The 24,224-nt window shown below is 47.0% G+C and overlaps 1 protein-coding gene across 5 annotated transcripts in view; it reads right to left on the bottom strand.

Moving 5' to 3' along the window:
* Window positions 1-500: 500 nt before the first annotated feature.
* Window positions 501-24,224, bottom strand: part of LOC144128014 (sodium-dependent phosphate transport protein 3-like) — an 86,053-nt gene continuing 62,329 nt past the window's right edge. For 4 of the 5 annotated variants that reach the window (XM_077661066.1, XM_077661061.1, XM_077661064.1 and 1 more), the window contains one exon: window positions 9,248-16,232. In XM_077661066.1, coding sequence (XP_077517192.1) covers window positions 15,966-16,232 — 267 coding nt within the window. In that variant the 3' untranslated portion in view covers window positions 9,248-15,965. Of the gene's footprint in view, window positions 1,041-9,247; window positions 16,233-24,224 lie in introns of those variants that run through there. The other variant, XM_077661063.1, reaches the window with a different exon arrangement.

Raw genomic sequence — 24,224 nt, forward strand, 5'->3', positions numbered from 1 at the left:
TTACCATGAGTTTGTAGGCTCTCGGACTTGAAATTCGTAAAAGCATGCATGTCACGATCTATTCGGACCCATAGCGCCTTCCCTTAGGCGTTTTTGCTTTTGAAGCTTTAAATGCTGCGCGAAAGGTGTCCCGCTGTGCATGAGGTATTTTTTGCAATGCTTTCTCCAAGTCATCTGGAAACAACCGTGAGAGCGGGTGCTTTAGAGTGTGAACATCCGTCTTCGCCTTTTCACTAAAGACAGTTGCCCTATGACTCTTTTTCTTAGGCTCTTAATTACCGAGTGTGTCTTGCATTGAGACTTCATGCCTTTTTGCTAATCTCTCACCCTGAACTTTTTCATTTTCTTGCATGCAGTACACAGGGGATGCTCAGAAAGAACCATGCATTTCTTGCTGTGCCAAACACCATCAGATTCCAAAGCGGTCGTTAAGGTTGAAATGCCGGGAAAAACCTGACTTTCACACCCGGTGCAAACATTCAGGAAATCAATGCAGTGAAGGAACGTCGTCGCGTCTTTTAGGCTCGCAAATGCAATTTTCGAAAGACTTTCAGCGTAGCTCCTTTCCGGCACAAGCACACCTCGTGCGCTGACATCAATAGACAAACTGTATCGCACAACTACATCTTTTTGAACTAGTGCAACACCTTTGCGCTTCTCCAACTTGTAGATAACGTCATCAGCCGATGATCTTACGGAGCGTGTCTCAAACGTTGGTGTGTTTTGCAGAACAGAAAACCACGTTACATTCTCCAGCGTGCGTTCGTGAGCGGCGCCCTCAGTATATTCGGCGCTCTCCGGAACGTCGAAACCGTCTTGTACTCCCCTTTTACTCTGGCAGGCTAAAACTTCGGCACAACGTATACTGATTTAACTTCCGATTATTTACTTTTTGTATTCGGTGATTGTGGCCTTGAGATATGCGCTGGACTGTTGGAGAAAATACATGGAACCGCACCCTTCTTCAGCGTCCATCTGCCTCGAGGAATCCTAATGGTTTGACCTTTAACGTGTTTGAAGCAGGAGCTGATGTACTTGATCTGAAAATGAAGATCACACACACAAGTTTTGGAAGTGACCTTGAAGCTTTTTGCGCGGAATTGCTTCTGTCCATGCCTTCAAAACTTTAAGGTCATTTGGAGGCTTGAAAAATGATTTGTCGACGACAGCACTAAAACAGATCGCTCTAGAATATTTGCATGAGAAACACGGACGCCGACTGCACGTATACACCGATGGCTCAGTGACCCCTTCCAGTTCCTCGGGCTCCGTAGTCATCCGCTAAGGACCATAGTTAAGCAAGTGAAAACATCACACCAGACTTCATCGACTGGTGCAGAACTTACTATTCGTGTCGCCATTGAGCATATCAGTGAAGAAACACCCCAGCAATAGTTTTTCACTGACTCAAAGGGAGCCCTCCAAGCGTTACAATCTGCTCTTCGTCATGGGTACCATGAAAAACTTGTTGCGGAGATCCGAGAGCTCCACCACACAGCCATCAACAAAGGGCACGATATTGTTTACCAACGGCTGCCAGGACACAGCGGCATCGCAGGCAACCACCGCGCCAACAGCTCACCATGAGGGTGATTGTGTGTCCATCCTCATCTCGAGAGCCCACGCAGCGGGTAGCATTAACACCTCTTTTTGGGCTAGCTGGTGCATACTTGAATTAGAGAAAACCTAGCGCCAATACCATGCAAACCACAAGGACGAACGACGACGAGCAGCGGGTAGGCTTAGACCACTATCGCGGGACATCAAGCTTGCCGCGTGGAACTCAGGCCCATTCTCGCATTCGCGTTTAAAAAAACCTTGGACCCAGATTTGAAGCCTCGGCTTCCATCCGGTCTACCACTACGTGAAGCAACTTTGTTGTGTCGTCTGTGGCTTGGTGTAGCTTTCACCATGCACTACTCCTTCTTATAATAGGTATGGCTGACAGCCCTGCATGTGCCATCTGCGGGCGTGATGAGACTATATAGCCCACATTCTTTTTGAATGCCCTGCCTACAGCGCCGAAAGACAGTCTCTCTGCCCTGCACTGGAGCGTCTAGACGTGCGCCCACTGACGGAAGCGAAGATTCTCGGCCACCGGACGCGGCGGTGAAGGCCTCCAAGGCAGTGCTCCGCTTTTTGAGGACTTCTGGCCTGCACGATACGCTGTGACTTTACTGAGCGCTGTGACATTGCATAGTGACTTCAATTTCCTGCTACTCTCTTTTCTCCTTCATCTTATCTCCTCACCCCTTTCCCCCGTACAGGGTGTCAAACCGGCTATTCGTCTGGTTAACCTCCCTGCCTTTCTTCCTCCTCCTAGCTGAAAAAATGCCCCTTCTCAGAACTTCTCTCTCGAAACATATCCGGCTCAGCATCCCGGTGCACTACACGTCGGCACGTTCCGAATCCTCAATGTCGCTTCCCATCATTTACTTTGTTATACAGTAGCAGCAAGGATTCGGTGTTAAACGCACAGGAAAAGACAAACGATCGACACACCAGGGGCAGAATCCACGAGACGGTTTGCTTGGGAATCAGCTCTTACCCGCTGGCCACCGCGCGCAATTGACCGCGTCACCGCGTGTCGTCAGCCGGCGACGCTTTTTGCCGGTCAACGTTGTCAGATAGGACCCTATCTTAAAAAGGTGGCCGGTTCCAAAGTGAACTACTTCGTGGATTCGTTGGTTCGACCCCAGATGCCCAACGGTTAATTCCGAAGCAAAACCCACCGCAGCTCGTCGCCTATGGGAAGCGCCCGAAGGCTTGCAAGCCGTCAGCCCCGTCAGCATTTCGAACGAAAAACAGATGGAAAAGGACTGAAGGCAACTACGAAGCAAAGCTGGCAGCAATACCGAGCATAGCTGAGCGGTTCTGAAAAACGTGGCGGGAGGGGTTTGTGCTAAGAACAGGACAACGTTTGCATCAACCACACTGAATGAGTGGGAGACGGGAGTGTTATGGACAACCGATTCATAAACACCTAGAAAGAGCGGGGATGGCGACATGGTAATGCAAGGAGGACGCATGTTGCACTTCAAAACACGACTGAGAACAGAAGATTAAAAAAGGGGTGCGTCACAGCCGGAAACTGGCATGCAAGAAATACGCGTATGTAAGGAATAAAACGCGGTTCTCGTCTCTGCCGTTTTCACATCGAGGTTTTAATTGCATTTCAACAAGTTTTATCGGAGCACATTAAATACGCGTCGGCAAACGGTCGTTGACATATGCTCATGAGATGCACATTCAACAAAATAGACTGCTTTCAATAGCTATCGCTTTACTTAAACAACCTGTTGCAACTGGCATCCCCATTATGTTTCTATCTTGAGGTGTTAGGAGAGGAGGGGTACTGAAATAAAGGGCGTATTGGCCGGAAAATGAAGAGAAATGGTCTTATTTTTTCCTAAGTTTCCGTTACAGCGAATCGATTTACTGAAAACTGCTCAAGCTTCAAATAATCAAGAATACACATCTATGAGCAGTTCCGTCTCATACCGTATTCCGATGTGGGTGTTTGTTTTCAGCTATTTAGCGCTGCAGCCTACCTTTAAAGAAGGTACGCACGCGCGAGAGCATGGCCGAAGGAAGCAGAAAAAGGTGAAGAAAGGAGCACGTGCGAAAGGTAGCGGTCTCTCTTTATTGGTTTTGTGAGAAGCGTTTTCTTTATGCACTATTATGGCCAGGTTCTTCAATCGCGGTTTTCTTCCATGCATGATAGCATACCAACAACCTGACATCTCAAAGCTACAGCTTTAAGTTTGAAATTCTGTAAAAATAGTGTTTTCACTCTAAAAGCTGGCCGTGACTTCCTATAGCTGTGCAAACTTTCAGGGAGCCGATGTGATGAAATGTCGCGCTCCGTTATTTAAGCTTGAAAGCTCGTTGTTAGGGCTGCTTTAACCGTAACTGCATGCATGTCGGGGAAAATATGCCTCTTTAGCCGCTTATAAGCCACTTTTGGCGGCTAATAAGCGTCAGATTCTGTGTTTAACGAGGTGACATTATAAAGTAGATGGCAGTTTGACCTCAGGCCTAGGCTGCGGAATTCAATAGGAGTTGGAATTACTTCTGAAAATCTCACAGTTATTCTTATATTCCTTTACAGAACTGGTAAATGAAGCTAAGGACATTTTTTTTTAATACAGCGACTTTCTGCTGTAGTCGGTTCTGCGAAGTGAGCGCTATGGGGCCCTCACGTTTCTAATTTTAGTGCTGCAACTGCGGCCTCTGCCGCAGCGCAGAGAGGCGCTCGAAGCGAAGTTGAGCTTTTGCACTTCACATCGAGAGTATGACCAGGAAGGTCGGCGTCAACGGTCAACAGAGATGCGGCCCGCGCATGGCCGAGTAGACTTGCAAATATACTTTGCACAAGCGCGTATTACACAAGCGAGGAACCCAAACTACGAGGGGGTAAGCGGCACGTCGTGTTTCTCCGATTCTGCCGCGTGGAACCGCGGAAAGAAGTTTCGGCCGAGATCTACAGCCAAAAGCTCAACCACGAGCATCCTGGCCTCTCGTACACCAGGTGTAGCGCGCACGTGAACGTTGCAGTATGTAGACGAGCGCGGCTTGAAGCAGCCGTGCCCGGCGCAGACGATGCGAGGCGCCAGTCAGCGTTGGCCAGTTATGCAGCAAACTGTCCATGTGACCAAGCGCAGCCAATGGGCGTAGCGGCGGAAAACAGAAAACAAAGAAAACTAACGTGTTAGTGTCAAAACCCTAGAGATGGCGCTCGCGTCTCTTTGAGATACCTGTACATAAGGAATGTTGACACGAAATGGAGAACGCGAACTAGAAACTTGACAAGCAAATATCTGGATAACAGTAGGGGGGGGGGGCAATCAGCAATTATCGGTTTAAGAAAAAAGATTAAAGAAACAGAGAGAGCTCGGTGGAAAACAGGGATGCTGACGAAATCGGCACTGGGAACATACAGGTTCATTAAGCAGGAAATTGCCAAAGAAAATATCTATGATAATTGTAAGGGAAGTTCTTTGTTGTTTGAGGCCAGGACGGGAGTTTTTCGGATAAGACATATAGTCAGGTAGCACGAGATAGGCACCCTGTGCTTTGCGTGCGGAGAGGAGGAAACGGCTGAACACTAGATACTTTTTTGTAAAGGGCTTCACCCTACAGTGCAAAGTAGCGGGGCTGATTTATCCAAGGCGTTGGGGCTTAAGGACAGTGAAGGGAAAGTACATTTTAAGCGGGTAGAAGTGACCAAGCGAAGGTTATCTGATTGGTGGCTAAAACCAACACAAGAGTAAAATATCCCTAGTCATATGGCTAGGCGGCTTGAACCACCGCCCGATTTAAAGGGTTCAGCATCCGTCCGTCCGCCCATCCATCCATCTGATTAAAGCGGCAACTGAAGTGGGGCCGCATCCCGGGTGAAAGTTTTCCAACTGTTCTTATCTAAAAACGTCGGCAGTGGCTAATATGGCCGGCCTCACCGCAGTGGCAGCACAGCGGGCGGTTGTCGCAAGTGCTCCAGGCATCGCATTTCGTGAGACTTGAGCGCCGCTCTTGTTGAAGCTGATGACTGCGTACTGCAGCGACGTAGGTCACGGCTTGCGCTTCCGCTCGAGGCGTCGATGACGGGGAGCCAAGCGCATGTTGCACTTTTTCGCCATTTCCGCGAGGGTCGCTACTTTAGGCTGGTCCGAAGATAGTAGCAGGCGACAGAGCTCTTCCTGTACACTGCCGCGGATGACATCCCGCAGGTTGCCTCCGAATGCTGTGCCATCCGAGAGCTGTTGAGGTCACTTTGAGCGGTCAAATGGAATGGCGGGCTTGTGTTTCGAAGGTTTTCTGAATGGTGGCCGCTTCGCTAGTGAATTCAGCGACGGTCTTCACTGGATTGCGCGTCAGACCAGCGAAAAGTGCTTCTCTAATTAGCATCTCGCATTAAAAGCTCTACCTTCTCAATTCAGTCATGTGAGTATCGGCGCGTCGGAGAAGGCGCTTCGATGTCTTCTGCGTATGCGCTCACTGTCTCGTTCGGTTGCTGGATGCGTGACTGTAGAATCAGCTGTGCTCTTTCTTTCCTGACGATGGTTGTGAATGCCTTGAAGAACTCTCATCATCCCTCTTTCCATACCTTTCTATGCCCTGAGGCAATAAACATCACTTATAAAAAAATCGTGCCTTACTTTCATCTCGTCACCCGAGTTGTAGAACACAGCCACACGTTCTGCACTCGCATGCGGTTCGGTAGTAGTCCGTGTTCGGATGGCAGATTTTGGGGACGTCGGCTGCTCCGCAGCTCCTCTTCAGTTGGGATGGCTTCGGTGGCTTTCACGGTGTCTGCTTCGGGGCGGCTCGGGCTGCTTCGGCGGCTGGCAGGGGAGGAGGTCGTCAAGGACATCCGGGACCCAGCACATTCACCAGATGTCATGTAATGGTGACAGCAGTCAGTCAGTCGAAAAGACAGCCAAGAGGGCTTCCAAAAGGAACTCTTTAATAAGCCGACACGCGCCTAAAAACAACTGAATGACTCCGCGACAGGCAGCAAGCGTGCTCGGCGATCGTCGAACAGAATGCCTGTCGCTCTCGGTCGGGCTCAATTTAAAGTTGACATCGAACTTTCGAGATACGGCGTGCAAAGTCACCACAATAGTCTCGAACAAATGAGAACCGGTTCCGCCTGTCTGCGATCATTCGAGATAAATCCGGTCGCACCTTGCATCCCGGACAAAGTGATAAAGCTCGTGCGGGTTGCATTGAGCATGAACAAGTAAACATTACAACGCTCTGCGGCATTCGAAGTTTCAAAATACTTCGACTTCTAGGGTCGAGCAGCGGAGCAGTGCAAGCCTCTGTTCATCAGTCCGTAATAACGTACTTCGCTGTCCGCATTGCAGTCGTCGCCACCACCGGATATGTTGTCGCAAAATCTAATCCAACGTCCAATCCAACCTCAGGAGCGCCAAAATGGCGTCGAGCGCGGAAAACACAGCACGGATGACAAGGCAATTTCCTACGCCACACACAGTGAGAACAGGTAGGTAAACATTTTCCCCAGAACCAGAGTAGTCCTTCCACCTGCCCAAAAAGATCATGGCCGCGCATATTTCATCAGTACAGGCCCAGCGCCGAGTACCGCTTGTACAGTGTGGAGTCTTTTCTCCAACCTCAGCTCCACCACGCCCTAAGAAATTATGCAACAAGATGCTGCCGCACAGGTGGCCGGCTGCTCATGTAACTGGCTACCAAATGCCAGAAAACGAACTGTCTGGTGGAAGCAGCGCTGCAGACACCTTGTACTCTGCATTGATCAAGACTGTGTGCATTTCGTCCCCGCAGTTCACACAAGCGAAAGGTTCAACAGCAAGCAGTGCGGTAAGCAAAAGATGGCAGATGCTTCCGCAGAACATTTTGAGCTACCTGCATCCCAATGGGCACTGGAACTCGCTTAGACGTCCTCTGGACGTCCATGGGACATACAAGCGTGTTTCAGTTCCCATTGGGATGTTCTTCACGACAACGTCGAATTGTTTGACGAGTTGGGGGTTTAACGTCTCGAAGCGACTTACGCTATGAGGGATGCCGTAGTGGAGGGCTCCGGGTAATTTCAGCCACCTGGGGTTCTTTCAACGTGCACTGACATTATAAGGTAGACAGGCCTCTAGCATTTCGCCCCCATTAAAAACCAACCGCCGCGACCGGAATTGAACCCGCGTCTTTCAGGTCAGCAGCCCAGCCGTGCGCACTGAGCCATCGCGGCGGCCCACATGGCTTCGCTGTCGAAGCCCTTGCAGAAATTACACGATAATTTTAATGAGGTTACTGTGTGCTTGTAACAAGGTTAGACCTTTTATAGCAAAATGCCTTCAATGTACCTTCGTTCCGGCATCGATGCGAGGCGCGCTACTACGTACGTACGGTGCATATTCCATGCAGTGCACGAGACGAATGTTCGGCGCTTTGCAGAACTGCGCCGCTAGCGTGGGTCCACCCCATTCTAGCCAATGTGCAGCAGGACATATCGCTCTGATAATGTTTTGTCCTTTCTGGTGCGGACTACAAGCATACAACTGAGCAAGCAGCGCTGAGGCACCGTGTGGTCGCGGTTCCAGGCCGAGTCCAGTACAAGTGAGCACGTGATCGTAACAAATGTCGCAGGCAGTCATCGCCTCTTGCTCCCAGCAGAACGCACTGCGCGGGCAAAATTCTGCGCACATGGAAATTTCAGGTCACTTTTTCTAATTATCGGCTGCTAAGTAGGCTGGTGCAGCCCTCACGCAAGTATACATGGTAGCCAGGCAGATTCAAATATTAATACGTAGACTATTTGCTTATCGACAGCTAAGACATGCAGCAAATAGTAACACCCTATCAGGTTAATAGTTCAGCTTTAGAATTTCGCTAGGGCCTCAATCACGAGCTGAGGTTTTACTGAGAACTGAGACTGCATGGCGGCCATTTGTTTAGAGCTAACGGGAGTGTTATTTTACCATACCTTTACAAATTATATGATACATCTGTAGGTTGTCGAGGGCAGACACCGGTCCGCTCACCGTAGGCACCCGCTTCAGTTGGCCGGGAGCAGAGTCCTGTGGGAGAGACTGCCCCGCGTAAGACTGTCGCCGCGACTTTTGACTCGATCCAATGGCGGAAAGTCGCATAAGTCATGTCAACATCTGAAGTGCTTTAGACGTTCGAAGACCTTTAGCTACGAAGCTGCAGTACAGCAAAACAAAAACATAATATGTACTGTCACCACAGTGGCGACATTATACTGCAGTCTTTTCTGTGCCGAAGCAAGCGAAATCAGAAATAACAGCAGCAGTGCCAGTGCACATTTTGAACACTGGAAGCCTACACCGTCGGTCAACTTTTTGTTGCTGGGCTTGCTGAGCAGCATAGGCCAGTAGGAAAAGTAAGGAGACAGGCTTTTCTCCCCATGCATTGGGAATGGGTTGTTTGTTGTTCGTGCTAGAGGTGCAAAGAGGTGAAGCGGAGAAGTCCGAGAGACTGTGCACTTCCCGTGGCATGGGTACAAAGGCCCGTCCCTCCCCTTTCTTCCTAGGCTCTGCTGCAGTGCCACAGAAAGCCAACCTTTGTCTGTAGACAGGCCACCAGTGGATGTGCACAGGCTATGCATGCACATCAGAATATGGAACAAGTGCCAACAAATCTATCTTCAATACAGTGCCTAATTCATGGTTTCTTCTGACGTTCTGCAAATGCTCGACACATTTTGTGCATTTACAGCAGTTTAAAAATACCAGAAAAATGTACCCCTGTTTGTTACAGACAAGCACCCCAACACGTTTTCCCTCATGCAACGTTTTTATTTCATTCACCAGGCTCACATTAGTCGGATAAAAACACACATAACTGTACCAATGAAGCCAGCTACTGCTAACAGTGGTTCCCCGAAACACTTCCAAATGACAAATTTCCGGTATTGTCGACTGCATGTCTGAATTCGTGCTCGTGTAGGCATGACCGTACATCAGGCCTTCCTATTTTTTGTGTTCATCATCTACTTGAAATTTTGACCAAATATTTCAAGCAGCTTGAGTGCGAAGAGTACAGACGTTACTGGGACCCCAAATCAGGCTGACATTTTGCACTGCGCAATAATACTACAGTGAACCAGAAGAGCAGCAGGAAACCAGTGCCAGTGTGAACATCTCAGGCTTTCACTTTTACACAATTTTTTGGACTGATCAATACTCTGTAACAGATAAAAAGGACCATTTAAATGTGGTATTACAACAGCATGAAACCATAAGTATTAGTTGAGCTTGGATATATAGAATACAGATTATCCCCTTGAAAATCCTGTGTAAAAGTATATAAAAAAGTCTCACAGTATGTCGAACCCCAGTATCACGAGTAATTCGATATATCATGGTTACTGTCTTTCATTATTATTTGCATGGTAGAGCATTTTTGTGTCTAATTGTTCATTTTCTCAGAAAACGGAATTATTCGAGGGAGATATTTAAATTGTAAAACTGCAGTAGTATATTTACAGAACACCAGCTATTTGCCTCGTGGCAACACTTGTAAAGCCATTCATTTCAAAGATCTAAAGCACGTTACATACAAATATATGCCTTAGAAGCGTGGCCGTGTGCCACAAAGCATACTCCAGAGAGCCATGCCCGATCAAACCTGCCTAACTCCTCTGTATAGTGAATGTGACAGGGCAGCTAATGCTTCCACTACTTACAATACTATCACCGGCTGCAATACCCAGGTGACCAGCCTCAAAGCAGTGGTGTAGGCCTTGACTAAATTTAGGTATGCTAGTGACACATTCTGAATGATGCAAGAAACCACGCTCTGCACACATGAATGTGAACAAAATATTTTTGGATTCATGTTTTTACCATGCTCCACTTTCTAAATAGCTTGGTTCATGTTAAAAGCCTTTTTCAAAAGTTTAGAGCCCAGAGGTTTGTTTCTGAGCCACATCATGTGGCTCGAAATGCATTCCCAGCATTCTAAATCTTCCGAAGGTAAGAAGATTTCTACTCCTGCCCCATCCGATGCGTAAGACTTCCATGAATGCTAAAGGGGCCCCACTATATGGCTTAGAAGCAAACCCCCTGGACTCTAAACTTTCGACAAAGGGTGTACATACACAAAGCAGCTTTAAGGTGGCTTGTACATGGCACTAGTTTTACTACTTCACCTCTCACAGCTTCAAATACCAGGCACAGCTCTCCTGTAATCATTAAAATGCTTCTCTCTCTCTCACAGCTTCTACAACACTGTGCAAGGAGGAACCATTCCACCATAGCCGCAGTTCACCGAAATGGTGTCTGTGACAACACCAGAGGAGGCCAGTTAAATGCTACACAAAGTCCATCCAAAGCCTTGCAGTCTATGAGTAAACAACACTGTAAACTGTATATATAGAGAGCAATAATTATGAAGTATGATTGTCAGCACTCCACAAAATGCTGAGCGCAAGAGGAAATGCTATCTCCAGGCTTGAGCAATATGCTTTCCTTTTAGGCCAAGAAAATGCACAAAATCTACAAGAGGAGACATCAGAAAAATGTGACTCTGGGATTGGACAAACACTAAACGCAAAAGCCTTGACGATGCATTGCATGATCACCTCAGTGTAAAATGCATTGCCACAAGGTTATCAATGAAAACTAAGTATTTCCTTCAACACTCAGCACTGCTTGCAAGTGAATAGCTTGGCATTACTGGCAAAAAAATGACACTGCAAAACAGCAGCTATCAGGTGCATGCTTTGACAAGGTTCCACAAAAGTTTTGCAAAAAGATGCATCATTGATCCAGCATTTTTCGTGTGTTACACAGTGACTATAAAATTCATTATAGAAAGCCTCACATGAACTGAAATATCAACAGAAATCCCCTGATGGATTGAAGTTAGAATATGGACCCTAAATTGTCTTCATTATGAAAATTTAGAGTGCTAACTCTGCCATTACATAATGCATGCTTTGATCCTTCTTGTTACTCTATAAGATTGTCACCAGCAGTACCTGTGACACACTTCAAGCATCAAATGGAAAAAAGCAGTGCTGAAAATTCACTGACTCAGATGCACTCCAAGCTTCCTGTCACAAAAAGCAAAGAGCAGATTTTATGCTATTCATGCATGATATTTTATAACGGCTCTGAAATGCATTCGAAAAACATTTAAACCAGCACAACTCTGCACACAATGCACTAAACTGTGCTAAGGCACTTGACAATGTGTGATGACTAGCAATACAGCCTCAACAATATATACAGAGGCAAGCTAGCATTTTGTTGTTCAGAGCTTGCCTTTTATGGGTGTTACACAGTTAGCTTGTAACAAAGTTTTGGTCCTGGCAGGTGCTGACTGGGATGTATTAAAATCACCCCTTCTCACAACAGTTTGCAGCTGACAGTAAGTATAATTGCAGAAAACTGACATGTACTACATGTATAATAAAGGTTTTTTCATTCCAAATGCTAATGCACGTAGGACACAGTGCACAATGAACGGAAAGGGAAAAACTTTCAGTTCAGCAGAGAGATCCTTCAAATGATGTGGCAAAACTCCATCACGATGAACTTTACCTACGTACCCTAGTCTGCAAACACGAAAACTAAAATCTAGAGCAAATGCACGACAAGCCTTCCGATTTGCATGTGGAATGCTGCAGGTACAAGCTAGATAGACTGAGCAGCAGTGCTTAGCATTCCCAGCTGAGTCGACAACCAAATGGCATTATGAACCCACAGAGCATAGATTTATGCTGATACTCACAAGGCACCCTCAAATACACACCTTCACAATTCAGAAAACATTGCACAGGTTATTGCATGAGCCAGTGCCACAACAAAAAATGACTCTGGGCTTGTTCAACTTCTCTGATGAGACATTATATACAGGAGCAGGCTTGTTTAAATGTATCTACTACCTGGGTCAGAAGATAAGACTGATAAGCTCCTGATGACAATACATATTACAGATAACCTGATGCATGCTTTTTCTTAAAAGGGCTCAAATAATGGTTCACACCATATTTTAGTCTTTAAGTGCATCTCCTTGGGAGATCATCATGTAAACTTTACTCTCCATTTACAAACACAATTTAAATCATCACCCCATTGTAAGGTAGCCATAAGCTAGTTGAAGAAAGAAAGGTACTCAAATGTTGACAAGCAAACAAAAGATATATGCAGAAAATAACTAAAAAGTATGAATCCTACCAAAACCGACAGGCGGGAGTTACAACAGTGCATTCAGTCAACGGCTTCAAAACACAATGTCATTCAAAAAGACACTATTATCCAAGGCAAACAAACAACTCCATGATTTGACGATTCAAGGACAGACACAGGAGACAAAGCAATAGCAAGTGAAGATTCAACATACTCACATGATGTGACTGAAGATGTTTGCACGAAAATTTGGCATTGTGCAGAGAGGTGTACAAAATGGAACATGCGCCACAAATGGTTGTTTCCTTTATAGAAGAAAAAGCATGGAAGCTAGCACACTGAATAACCATGTTCAATAAGTATGGAAGCTTATTTGTGGTTAAGATTCCGTACAGACCAAAATTTGTGCAATGAGCACAATGTACCATTCTAAAACAACTTGAACACTTCTTTTGACTCTTGCTCGAAAATACCTTCTTATAACCTGCCAGTCTATGAGACAATAACCGCGCAACCAGCACAGCAGCCACAACCCCTTTTCTGGAGTACTAGTAGTAGATTATTTTGGCCACCACAGATCACTTTTAAAACACATACTCTAGCACTGCCAGACTTTTAGAAAATAAAATAAAATGCTTTGCAGTGACCTCCAGGCAACATTATCAGGCACAGCCAACACAAAACAAAGCACTGAAACTCAAATAGCACCAAAAGAAGAAAGTCTAGTGGAATCCTGAAAATTGCGCGGAAAATTCAGTCCGCCTCACGTGAAAAAATAGTTTCAAGTATCGTGTCAACACATCACAATAATTAACATACTCCTTTGAAGTCTTCAGCTTGTCACTAGTCTGAGGCTTAGCTGGTTTGAGAAGCCAAGCACTTTGTTTAAAAGTGGCAGAGAAATGCTCGAATAAATAAATAAACAAACAAACAAACAAATAAACAAACCACACTTCTTTCAACAATGCTGATTCTTGGGCTAGTTGGTACTGTTCACTCATAATGGCAAAGCCTTTAGTGCAAAAAACGAGCACTGTCCCGTCTTCGTTTAGCGTTTAGCGCCGTCCCGTCTTCCTCTCACGTCCTTGTTTTTTTGCGCTAAAGGCTTTGCCATTATGAGTGCACACTTCTTTAACTGCTGCTTATTTTCTGTAAGCTACCAGCCAGCAACGGCAGCAAGACATGATGTTTGGCAACAAAATGATTGTACACTTACTTCTTGGCACTCATGCGGGCTGAAAAGACATTGTGGGCATGATGCACCCCATCATGGGGTGCATGCTTCTCATCTCCTTTACAACTGTTTTCCTAAATGAGTGAAAAGAGTACCTGTTGTTTTTTCTTTTCATATACTTGGGTCACTGTGCATCAGACATGTCCACAGCTGTCACAGTCCCCCAGTTCTCCCATCAGACAGAGCTCACAGTCAAAGCAAGTGCAACACTTACCTAGTTTCGCATTTTCACAAAAGGTAGCAGCACCTGCTGCTATTACTACACACTGCCCAACACAAGCGAGACAACGAATGGAAGATGACTGACATGAGACTGTAGTTCTGCAATACACATAAGCTAAGAAGATACGAAGAAGAGACTTAGAACTCTCTCAGCTTGAACGGGTGGCCAGCTTTAAACAGCGATAAAAAAAGGGATAATGTGGAAGCCAATGCTGTGAATGATGTGACAGTGAAGAAAACGACATTTCCTGCTGAATGCACTGCCAAAAAAAATTAAAAAATACATACACTCCACAACAACTTTTCTTGGCAATGGAGCCAAGAAGGTTACAGAGCTGAAACATGGCATTTCTTCGTACGCAGTGAATATTGTCCCCTATATTATTGCAGTTATTAGTTCCCTCTTAAAGTATATGTTGGTAACACATTACTTAAGGCATATTTCCAATATAAACATGCATTTCCAACATTAGAGGGTCACGATAAAAGAAATACTCTTTGATTACGGGCTGCAATCATAGATGGTGCCAGCTGCTCCTGCAGCAGAGCGAAAAAACAATTAGGTAGCATGCAAGGCAGCTGTCCAGTGGCGCAAGGACACAGGGGCTCCACCCTATAGTACCTTGCCTCCCATTGCCAAGCGTAAATTAATTACATGGCACACTTTAGGGTGTCTACCATATGTCTGAATGGCAACTGGGATCAAAACCCTTGAAGAGAATATTACTGCCACTATAGATGTAACATGTGCCGTGAAAAAAGTTGTTTTACGGCTCAACAGGAAGGCTCATAGCACATATCCATGACTTGCTGTCTGCAAGTCTCCAAGCAGCCCTTTCCTGTCTAAGAATACAGCCCAACTCACCCAATGAAAAGTTTTGTTGCAAAGAACACACCATGTTTGATTCACCACTCTGGGGGCTTGCTGCACACAACCTACTGGCATGCCTGCAAATTTTTGCACCACCAACGTAGGCAAGGACATGCGCCAAAGGTCAATGACAGCAGGTTGTCGATGTTTATCCCATCTTCTGCCAGACAGTAAGTTTCAGGAGTTACATTGTAGTTCACCCGAGTCCACGGTACAGAGCGTGGTGTTTAAGGTCTCGAAGTTGCAGGTCAGAGACACTTTAGTGGGTGGCTCCGGTGTAATTTCAACCACCTGCGGTTCTCTATCATGCACTGACAGCACAAGCCATGGTGCATTTGAATTTCGCCTCCACAGAAACGCAGCTGCCGTGACTAGAATTTAATGCCATGATTTTCGGCTCAGCAGATGAACACCGTAAACACACAGCCATCATATAGCAGGTTGCTCCCCAGGCCCCTGGACCGCATGATTGAGGATTGCATATTCTCAAGACTGCCCACTCATTGGACAACATGTTCTTTGTAGCTCAGGCCCACCCAGGTAAGACTACCTTGGGAAGCCAGTAACATCACAGTTTATGGTTATGAAAAACTACAATGCCAACACCAACTCCATTTAATCTAAAGAGAACCCCCCACATGGCCAGAATAAAAGTGAAGCGAAACAAAGTGAGGCATCAGCAAAGAGGCACAGTGGACACAGCCTTCTGCGATATATCTACAAGTCTGTACAACACTTACGCATGCAAAGAAACAGCAATACATGTCCACTTTGAAGAAACTAGATGAGGAATCCCATGAGATGACTGAAATCCACACTCTTGCCTAGCCAATGCCGTGGCCTCTTTGCAATGATATAATAGCAGACAAGATGGAAGAACAGAATATGAAAGTTGCCTGTCCTTCAAATGCTTTTTGCACTGCTTCACCAGTGTTGGGCTGTGTGCAGTAAGCACAGCAGTAAGAACATCAGATAATAAGCTTGCGTGAAGCCTTCTTCAAGAGATCGTGTCCTTTGAGCTGGGCAAAGCTGGCGACCCCAGTAGTGCAACGCTGACTTCTGTAACACCCTCTTCTGCGGCTGCGGCTGTGCCGCTGCTGCAGTCCCTTGTAGGTATGGATGGTCCTTTACCAGTGGTGCTCACAGGGTCCGCCCAAGGTTGCCGTTTGGCTGAGCCAAAGAAGGCAAACACAACACCACCGGCAAAGCTTATGGCAGCCGAGAGGTAGAAGATGCGCGCCCACTGCACTGCCTTGTCACCTTTCTGAAACAAAAAATAAGGAAGGTTAAAGAACACTCCATGCATGACTGTTCAAAGAATTTCTAAATGACATAAGTGGGCCTCTTCAATTTACCCGCGTCTGGCAGCCCGTGGGCTGCCTGCGGGCTGCCGGAGCACGCCGCGAGGCGCTTGGTTTTCGCAGGCTGCTCCGTGCACTTCCGGTGGCTGCCCAGAACACGTTCGTTTTTCTCTGGCTGGGTGGTTTCGGGCTGCCAGCCGGCAGCCAGACTCGCCAGGATGATTTTGTGCTGGCAGTGCTCGGGCTACTAGCAGACAACGGAGGGGTGGTATGGTAGCGGGAAGTGCGCACAGCCATTTTTATGTGGACTAGAAGGACCGCGGTTCTTCATGCGATGTTGTGTGTGATGCAGGCGCTGGTTTCGACTAGGCCACTGTGCATATAGTCTGTGTCACCTGCAATGGCGCCTTTTGCGATAGTTCTCGCTGTTTATTTGCTTTGTGTACGTGTGTGTGATTGCAGTTTGATCGTCTCACCGCCTCGCAAGCACAAATGCTCGCTTCATATTAAGATCGCATATAGCTCTGATTCACAAAATATTTCGGCTGTTAATTTTGTGTGCCCGGCTGATATTGCGATGGTGTTCGAGGGCTTTCACAAGAGCGGCCGCAGGTTCCAGCTCCGAGTACGCGCTCGAACGCGCACATATATGCATGTGCTGAACGTGTTTGGAAAGGCGTTAGTTGAGCGTGATGTAAGAGCTTATAGTCTTCATTACGTTCTGCGCAATGCAAAAGCGGATATGGTTTGAGAAATGCTCGATTGATTGAAACATGTCCTTTATTAAAAGCCTTCACGAGCACACTGCTCGATGCATCTCTGCGCGCGCATATATGTGGCCACATAATAGCTACCACTTATAATTAAGGCAGCCGACCTAGCTAGTGCTGATTCTGTCGTCACCGACTGTCGTACAGCTTGATGCTCAGGCCTTCTGCCCCAAATGCTTAAAATATCTGAGAAAAACCATACGCATAAATCTCCACGTTTGGCTCATTAAAGAGATAAAAAGAATTTCCCAGCGAGGACCATCCTGCATGCACACGCAGTATACGTGCGGCGTCAACACGCAAGGCCGGATTGTAGCGCCCTTCATTCGAGTAAAGCTGTGGCATTAAAGATACAATACGCAGCTAAATTTGTACAGGACACCCGCTTGTTTTAGACGAACGTTCAATCACCTCATCGCTTAAATTTTGTTGAGATTATGTGTGCATTCCTTGCCGGCAGCAAAAGCCAGCGGCTGACAGACTACAGTTGAATAGAACGTATCCCATTTCTTTTCTTATTACAGCCTTCAGGAGTTCACAAACGTAGAAATCGCAATGATCACAGCGCGGAGTAAATCACCATGCAAGTCTGCGGTCATACCAGTCATACTTACTGTGTAGTAAACAAACGTTCATGCGATAATGTGAGAGTACGGCGTGTTGTCTGATGAGCAATGCATGGGCAGTTTTTCCCTCTATGGTGTCAACTGAAAGACATTAGGTTGCGATTGCTCATCGCATGCTTTTGAGGATTTCTCGACGCTCACACAGCCCATGGCACCGAAGGCACACGCTAGCATTGTCGCCACCGATGTGTACCGGTGCGAGCATGGTCATCTGTTTGTTCTGCAGTCTGCGGCAGCCCTCAACAATTTCAGGTCATTGTTTTCGATCTCAAGCAGCCTATTTGTGCCATACGCATGCGTAGCAACGAGACGCAGCAGAATGCGAAGCAACGGAGAGCATCTGCCCTCCCTCCGTGATCCGTGTATAGCTTGCCGCAGTGGTTGCTGGTTGGCTGGTTCCGGTGGCTGCCAGACCATGTGACCATGATGCCGTTTCCTGTCAGGGGCGAACTTGCTGGCAGCCAGCGGGCTGCCCGAGCACGGTTAATCGAAGAGGCCCAATATAAGGCATGTTTCTCAAAGAAAAAAAAAGTGGTAGGGTTTTCACATAGTTAATCCGAACAGGCATGCGAAAGCATGTGTTTAGCATGGTTGGTTCAATGTTCTGCTTTGGTGGGTCGTCAGCATGTCTGGCGATGATATTAGTTCGATAGTAGTATTAGTTGATGAAGACCACAATGTGCAATGCACAGCACGAGAGTGCACATATTAGTTCGACAGTAGTATAAATTGAAGAAAACGATGATATGCAATGCAGAGCGTGAGAGTGTGTTGAAGTCTAACATGAGGTGTGATCGGCTGCCGCGATAGCATAGTGCTCTTGTGCGGTGGCCAACGAAGCTGTGGGTTTGAATGCCAGTCGTGGAAATATTTATTTACTGATTTATGGTTTGGCCAAGGTACCCCTCAAGGTGAATTCACACAAACTCTGTGAGCCGGTTAGACCTCATGAAGTAGTCCTTTCAGACTACAAATTAACTCAAGCTTCAGTGTGACATGTGTCTTAGTGACATTGGTTGCAAATGAAAAATGAGCTACAGTCGTATCAAAGGCCATTAAGTTGGTCAAGGTTACTACCGTAAAATTCCGAGCAAGCGCTCCCACTCCCGCAAGTCGAAATTACTGGCAATGTAGGAGGGGGGCGCTATCCCGGAACTGCGCCGAAATTCAAGATGGCGGCGACATTTTCTCGCCAGAAAAAAAATGCGCAGTGCACATGGATTTAAAACGTCCTGTCATTATTTCACGCTCGAAGTACTCGAAGAATGCATCATCCACGCTTTCACTAAACACCAGCGTGCCGTTACTCAACTTTCTTCGAAGTTTTTCTTTCCCATAGGCTTGCTGTAGCAACTTCTCGAAATTCTTGTCCCATTTCCATATCAGTTTACGGTCAAACTTGAAGTCTCGAAACGTTTGGCAAACATTCCTTCCATTTCCCCAATGCCATTGTATGACTAGTATGACCTCAAGTTTCTTTGCCACTGTGCACGAATGCATGGCCCACTTGACGACGCTAAAACAAGACAAATGGTGCGTGACGAATGGGCATGTGAATGGCTTGGAAAGCATGACTGGATTGGATTCTTGGACTGGATTGGGCAGGCCAGAGTTGCCTGGGGATATTCTAGTTCACTGTAGCCTGGGCGCAGTGCGTGATAAGGGTGCGGGGAGGGGGGGGGGTGCGGAAATGTGAAATTAACAGTGAAGTTAGGGGGGATGGGGGGCCTTGCATGGGTGGGAGCGCTTGTTCGGAATTTTACGGTATTTATTATCAGAGGCCAATTTGATTCAAGAAAAGGGCACTATTTATATAAGTACAGTGGCATCTTTTTTGGGCAAACTCTGTTAAGGCGGGTGCTTTTATCAGCCGAAGTGAGGACTGCTGAAAATTTCCCACGCACAAGATGTAAAATGAAATCCTTTCAAGGTGTAGCATCACATTTGTGTGCACTTGTTTAAAGGGATACAGACACCACATTTTCTGTTGCAATTTTTTTACAGCGACAACTGTTAATTAATTAAGGCCATGTTTTCCTTCATCACTGGAGTTGTAACACATGACATCATGACAATGCGCCACACTGACAGGCCACAATACCAATCACTGACTGGTCTGAACACAACGAAGATACTCATGATGTCACCAGTTCCCTGCCTCTCTCTTTCTACCCCTGTCGTTGCTGCATCTGCCATACCTGATGCCTCCTTTATATGGATGGATGAATAACTGACAGTGAGTGATGCAAACCTACCCTACACTCCTACCCATTTCCCCCACACACCTCTACACCCCATGACTGGTTACTGCATGCCCAGCTACCGCAATGCTCTCAGCAAAGGTGCTACCCCTACTGAGAGTTAATAAGCTAGCATTGGAATTTTGCACCGCCCTGTCATTGAAATTCACGTTGTCACAGGAGAAAACGTCCAGCGAATTTTTTATGCTCGGATGCTACGTGATGCATTATTAAATGTAGAACACCACGTAGAGTTGCACTACACCTAGCAAAGAATATGAAGTTGAATTCCTTCTCCAATGTGCACAGTTCCAACAGCTACAACATCATACGGATGATGTCGTGTGAGGCATGCGAAAACTGCTTACTCACTCTCACCCCAGCTACTGAACCAGGGTACCGCGAGTACTGGAACAAATTAAATTGCAAAGCTTTAGCTAAGTTAAATCTCCACTTAATGGAGTTGGTAAAATCCACAGTTAACTTTGTAACACAGAAATTTCCCTACACTTAAATCTGCCTCCCAGCATGCTGATTTGGTTTGGTTTGGTATATGGAGTTTAACGTCCCTAACCGACTCGGGCTATGAGGGATGCCGTAATGAAGGGTTCCGGAAATTTCGACCACCTGGGGTTCTTTCATGTGCAATGAGATTGCATAGTACACAGACCTCTAGAATTTCGTCTCCATCAAAATTCAACCACCACGACCGAGATCGAACCCGCACCTTTCGGGCCAGCAGCCCAGCGCCATGACCACTGAGCCACTGCAGCAGCCCAGCATGCTAAGGATCAACCAAAAACTTGAAGGAACATTTAAGCTCTCTATTAAGGGTATGTCCAGATACAGTAAAACCTCGTTAATTTTAACTCGATTAATTCAAGATTACAGTTAATTCGAATTGACTCCGGGCTCCCGGCACAGCCCTGTGTATTTTAATGGGAGAAAATGCCCGATAATTCGAACAAGGTGGCATCTGCTATGGTTAATTCGAACTAGGAGCCCCTGGCTGACATGCTCCGCGTAGATAAAAGTTGACCCATTATGACTACAACGCGCTGCAAATTTGCTAGAGTTGTAAAACATGGGAAAGAAAAAACGCCAAGCACACAACACTGCCCGAGTCCGCACTCCGGTGCATGCCGAAGCAGGTTTTCGCTGCCATTGCATCAGCCCGTGCCGCCAATGCTTCGGCACAAGCCGTTCCAGGTTTTCGTTGTGCCGCGGTCTGGGGCACTATCCCGTGGTGTACACAACGCAGTACAGTGGTACGGGCGCCGCCGTCCGCCGTCATGCTTTTTGTTGGTGCCGCGAGCTATGTGGACAGCAATGTGGAGACGTTGGAGCCCTTGAGTGACGCCGATATAATTGAGGCTGCATGCTGTCAGTACACGTCACAAGGCTCACGTACGGTGAGCACAGCCGACAGTGACGAGTCCGACTGCGACGACAAGCCTATGCCACCCCCAAGTGCATGTAGTGCATGTGAAATAGCGGCGACGCTCGATGCTGCAACATGCTACTTCTCTGCCAATGAGAACTCGGATGTTGAGCTGGAGCTCTTGGGCAAGCTGCAAATGATGCTGATGGAGTCTCGGCAGAAGTGCAAGCGATTGCACATCACTGAGTACCTTTAATTTTGGCAATCCTTTTCCGTAAATGAACATGTTTTAGAGCATAAATAGCGTCATATATTCCAGCACTCGCTGAGCAGCTCGCGTGAGTAGTGAGAATGCATTCTAGTACCTGTTTCTGGCATGTAACTGGCCGATCAATTTATTTCATTTACCGTTAGGACCGCATGAATTTAATTCTCAGAATTGCCTGCCACAAACGTGTAGTAGCGCCTAGCTCGTGATAATGAGTCTAGATGTGACTGCTTCGGATTCAGCCCGCGCGGTGGGGCGTAATGACAGGTCATTCTAGCGCCCATTCGATAATACAAACTTCGCTTAATTCACAACACGATGTGGGGAGGTGTTAGAATGAATATTAGGGGACGAAAGCTTGTGTCCTTCGCCTCCGACCGTTACCTTCAGTGCCTACATGACGGCTCCCCAATCTATACTCGAGGGACAACTTACAGTAGCTGCCTCCACTTGGCTTTCGTTTCTCGATGCCTTATCAGCAACGTCCGGTGGTTTTCGGATATTGAAACCTGCGCAAGTGACCATATCCCTACATATCTGATCACTACTGGCCTTTCCACATGCACCTCTGCCACACGCATGCGACGCATTGATTGAGTGTTTCAAGCACTTATGGAAGATGCTTGCAGAGGAGGTTCCTCCAAAGGTTTTGAAGGGAAAATTAAGGAGGCCATGGAAAACGCGACACGGTTATTCACCCCAGTTACAAAGTACACGGAATTTGATATGGAATTGCAGCGCCTGCGATCACTGCGACGGAGGGCAGAGCATAGATACCAATGCACAAAGTCAAGGCTTGACCTCAGAGATGCGAGCAACATGCAAAAGAAAATTCAGCGCAGAATTCAAGTCCTCCAGGCACAAAGTTGGAGGTCATTCTGTGAATCACTTGATCCACGGAAACCTTTGTCACGCATCTGGAATGTCGTTCGTCGCCTCCAAACATCCCCCCGCCAGCTGCACCCATTAAAGTCTCTGGCACTCTACCAACGACATGGGGAGGTCGAGGTTGCTGAAGATTTCTGCGCTATGGCAGCCGAATCATTGACCCCCTTCCCTAATGCAGCATTGCAGCGATGTTCCCACTTCTCGGGATTCTCGAATGAGCCTTCCCTTTTCCGTGGAGGAACTTGATGTCGCTCTGGCTTGTTGCAGACGGTCATGATCGCCGGGACCTGATGGTGTGCCATACGCTGCACTTGCAAACCTTGCACAAGAAGCTAGGCGTGTCTTTTTGGAGTATTACAAGAAATCATGGAATGAGGGCACAGTTCCAGACGAGTGGAAGCCCAGTCAGCTAGTTCCGCTCCTGAAACAGGGAAATCGCCACATGACCTGACATCATACCGTCCAACTGCACTGGATAGCTGCATTGGCAAAGTACTGGAAAGGATGGTACTTACGCGTATTTAGTAGTATCTGGAGCGCTACCATATATATCCGGCTATAATGTCCGGGGTCTTCAGTTGACAACGTGGTCGACCTGGTGTCATCCATCTAGCGCCAAAAACATTTGAAGTGCTTGACCACGGCATTGTTCATAGATATAGAGGGCGCATACGACAGTGTAACTCACCAGGCTATTTTGGACGCTCTGGAAGCTGCCGAGCTTGGTGGTCACGTATTCTGCTAGATACGTAGTTAGTTATCCAACAGATCTCTCTTTGTGCAGACTGAGGATGGCCCAACATCCCATTTCACTTCCCGTGGAGTACCACAGGGTAGAGTGCTTAGCCCAATGCTCTTCGACCTTACACTTGTCGGGCTTGACGACATACTACCACAGTCGGCGCAACTCTCAATCTATGCGGATGACATCTGTATCTGGGCAGCTGGAGTTACGCGCCCACAAGTTGGAGCAAGACTTCAAAAGGCGTCAAGTATTCTTGCGGCCTACCTCCATCTGCAAGGCTTACAGATTTCAACCGAGAAGTGCTCACTTGTTGTCTTTACACGGAAGAACATGTCTCATTATACCGTATGCATAAACGGCACAGCAATACCCTACGCAAAGAGCCATCGGTTTCTGGGAGTAATCATCGACCGAAATCTATTATGGAGCCCCCATATTTCATATATGAAAAAGAGACTGAGAGCGATTTCTCACATTCTCGCCTTCTTTGGGGAAAGTCGTGGGGAGCGTCAGTGCAGTCGATGATGCAGCTCTACAACGCCTTATTCATGGGATTTCTTCGCTACAGCCTCCCTGCACTTAAAAACATTCGAAAAACAAAACATACGAAGTCCGCAAAGCGTTCAAGCTCAAGCTCTCCGGACTTGCCTAGAATTGCCAAAATGTGCCTCTATGGCCGCACCTGTACTCATCGCCCAGTAGCATCCAATCCCTACCTACCTAACAGTTGACGCACTGAGGGCACATTTTCAACACATATCCCAGGTTCCCTCTCACCATCTTGCCAATCTACCCATTACCAGGCCGCGTACATCGTTTTCAAACGCCATTGATGCACATCGCGCCATTTTGCCGTCCCAGTTTACACCCGCCTCTAGACCGTCCTCGCCACTTTGGAGCCTGCACAATCCCCGTGTGCTTCTTTCAACACCTGGCAACAGGAAAAAGATCGACTTATCGCCGATAGAACTAAAACAAGTCACTCGTAAATATTTCCATGAGCACCATGCAAACCAGGTGCACATCTACACCGACGG

Source organism: Amblyomma americanum, chromosome 4 (assembly GCF_052857255.1).
Source record: "Amblyomma americanum isolate KBUSLIRL-KWMA chromosome 4, ASM5285725v1, whole genome shotgun sequence".
Lineage (NCBI taxonomy): Eukaryota > Metazoa > Arthropoda > Arachnida > Ixodida > Ixodidae > Amblyomma > Amblyomma americanum.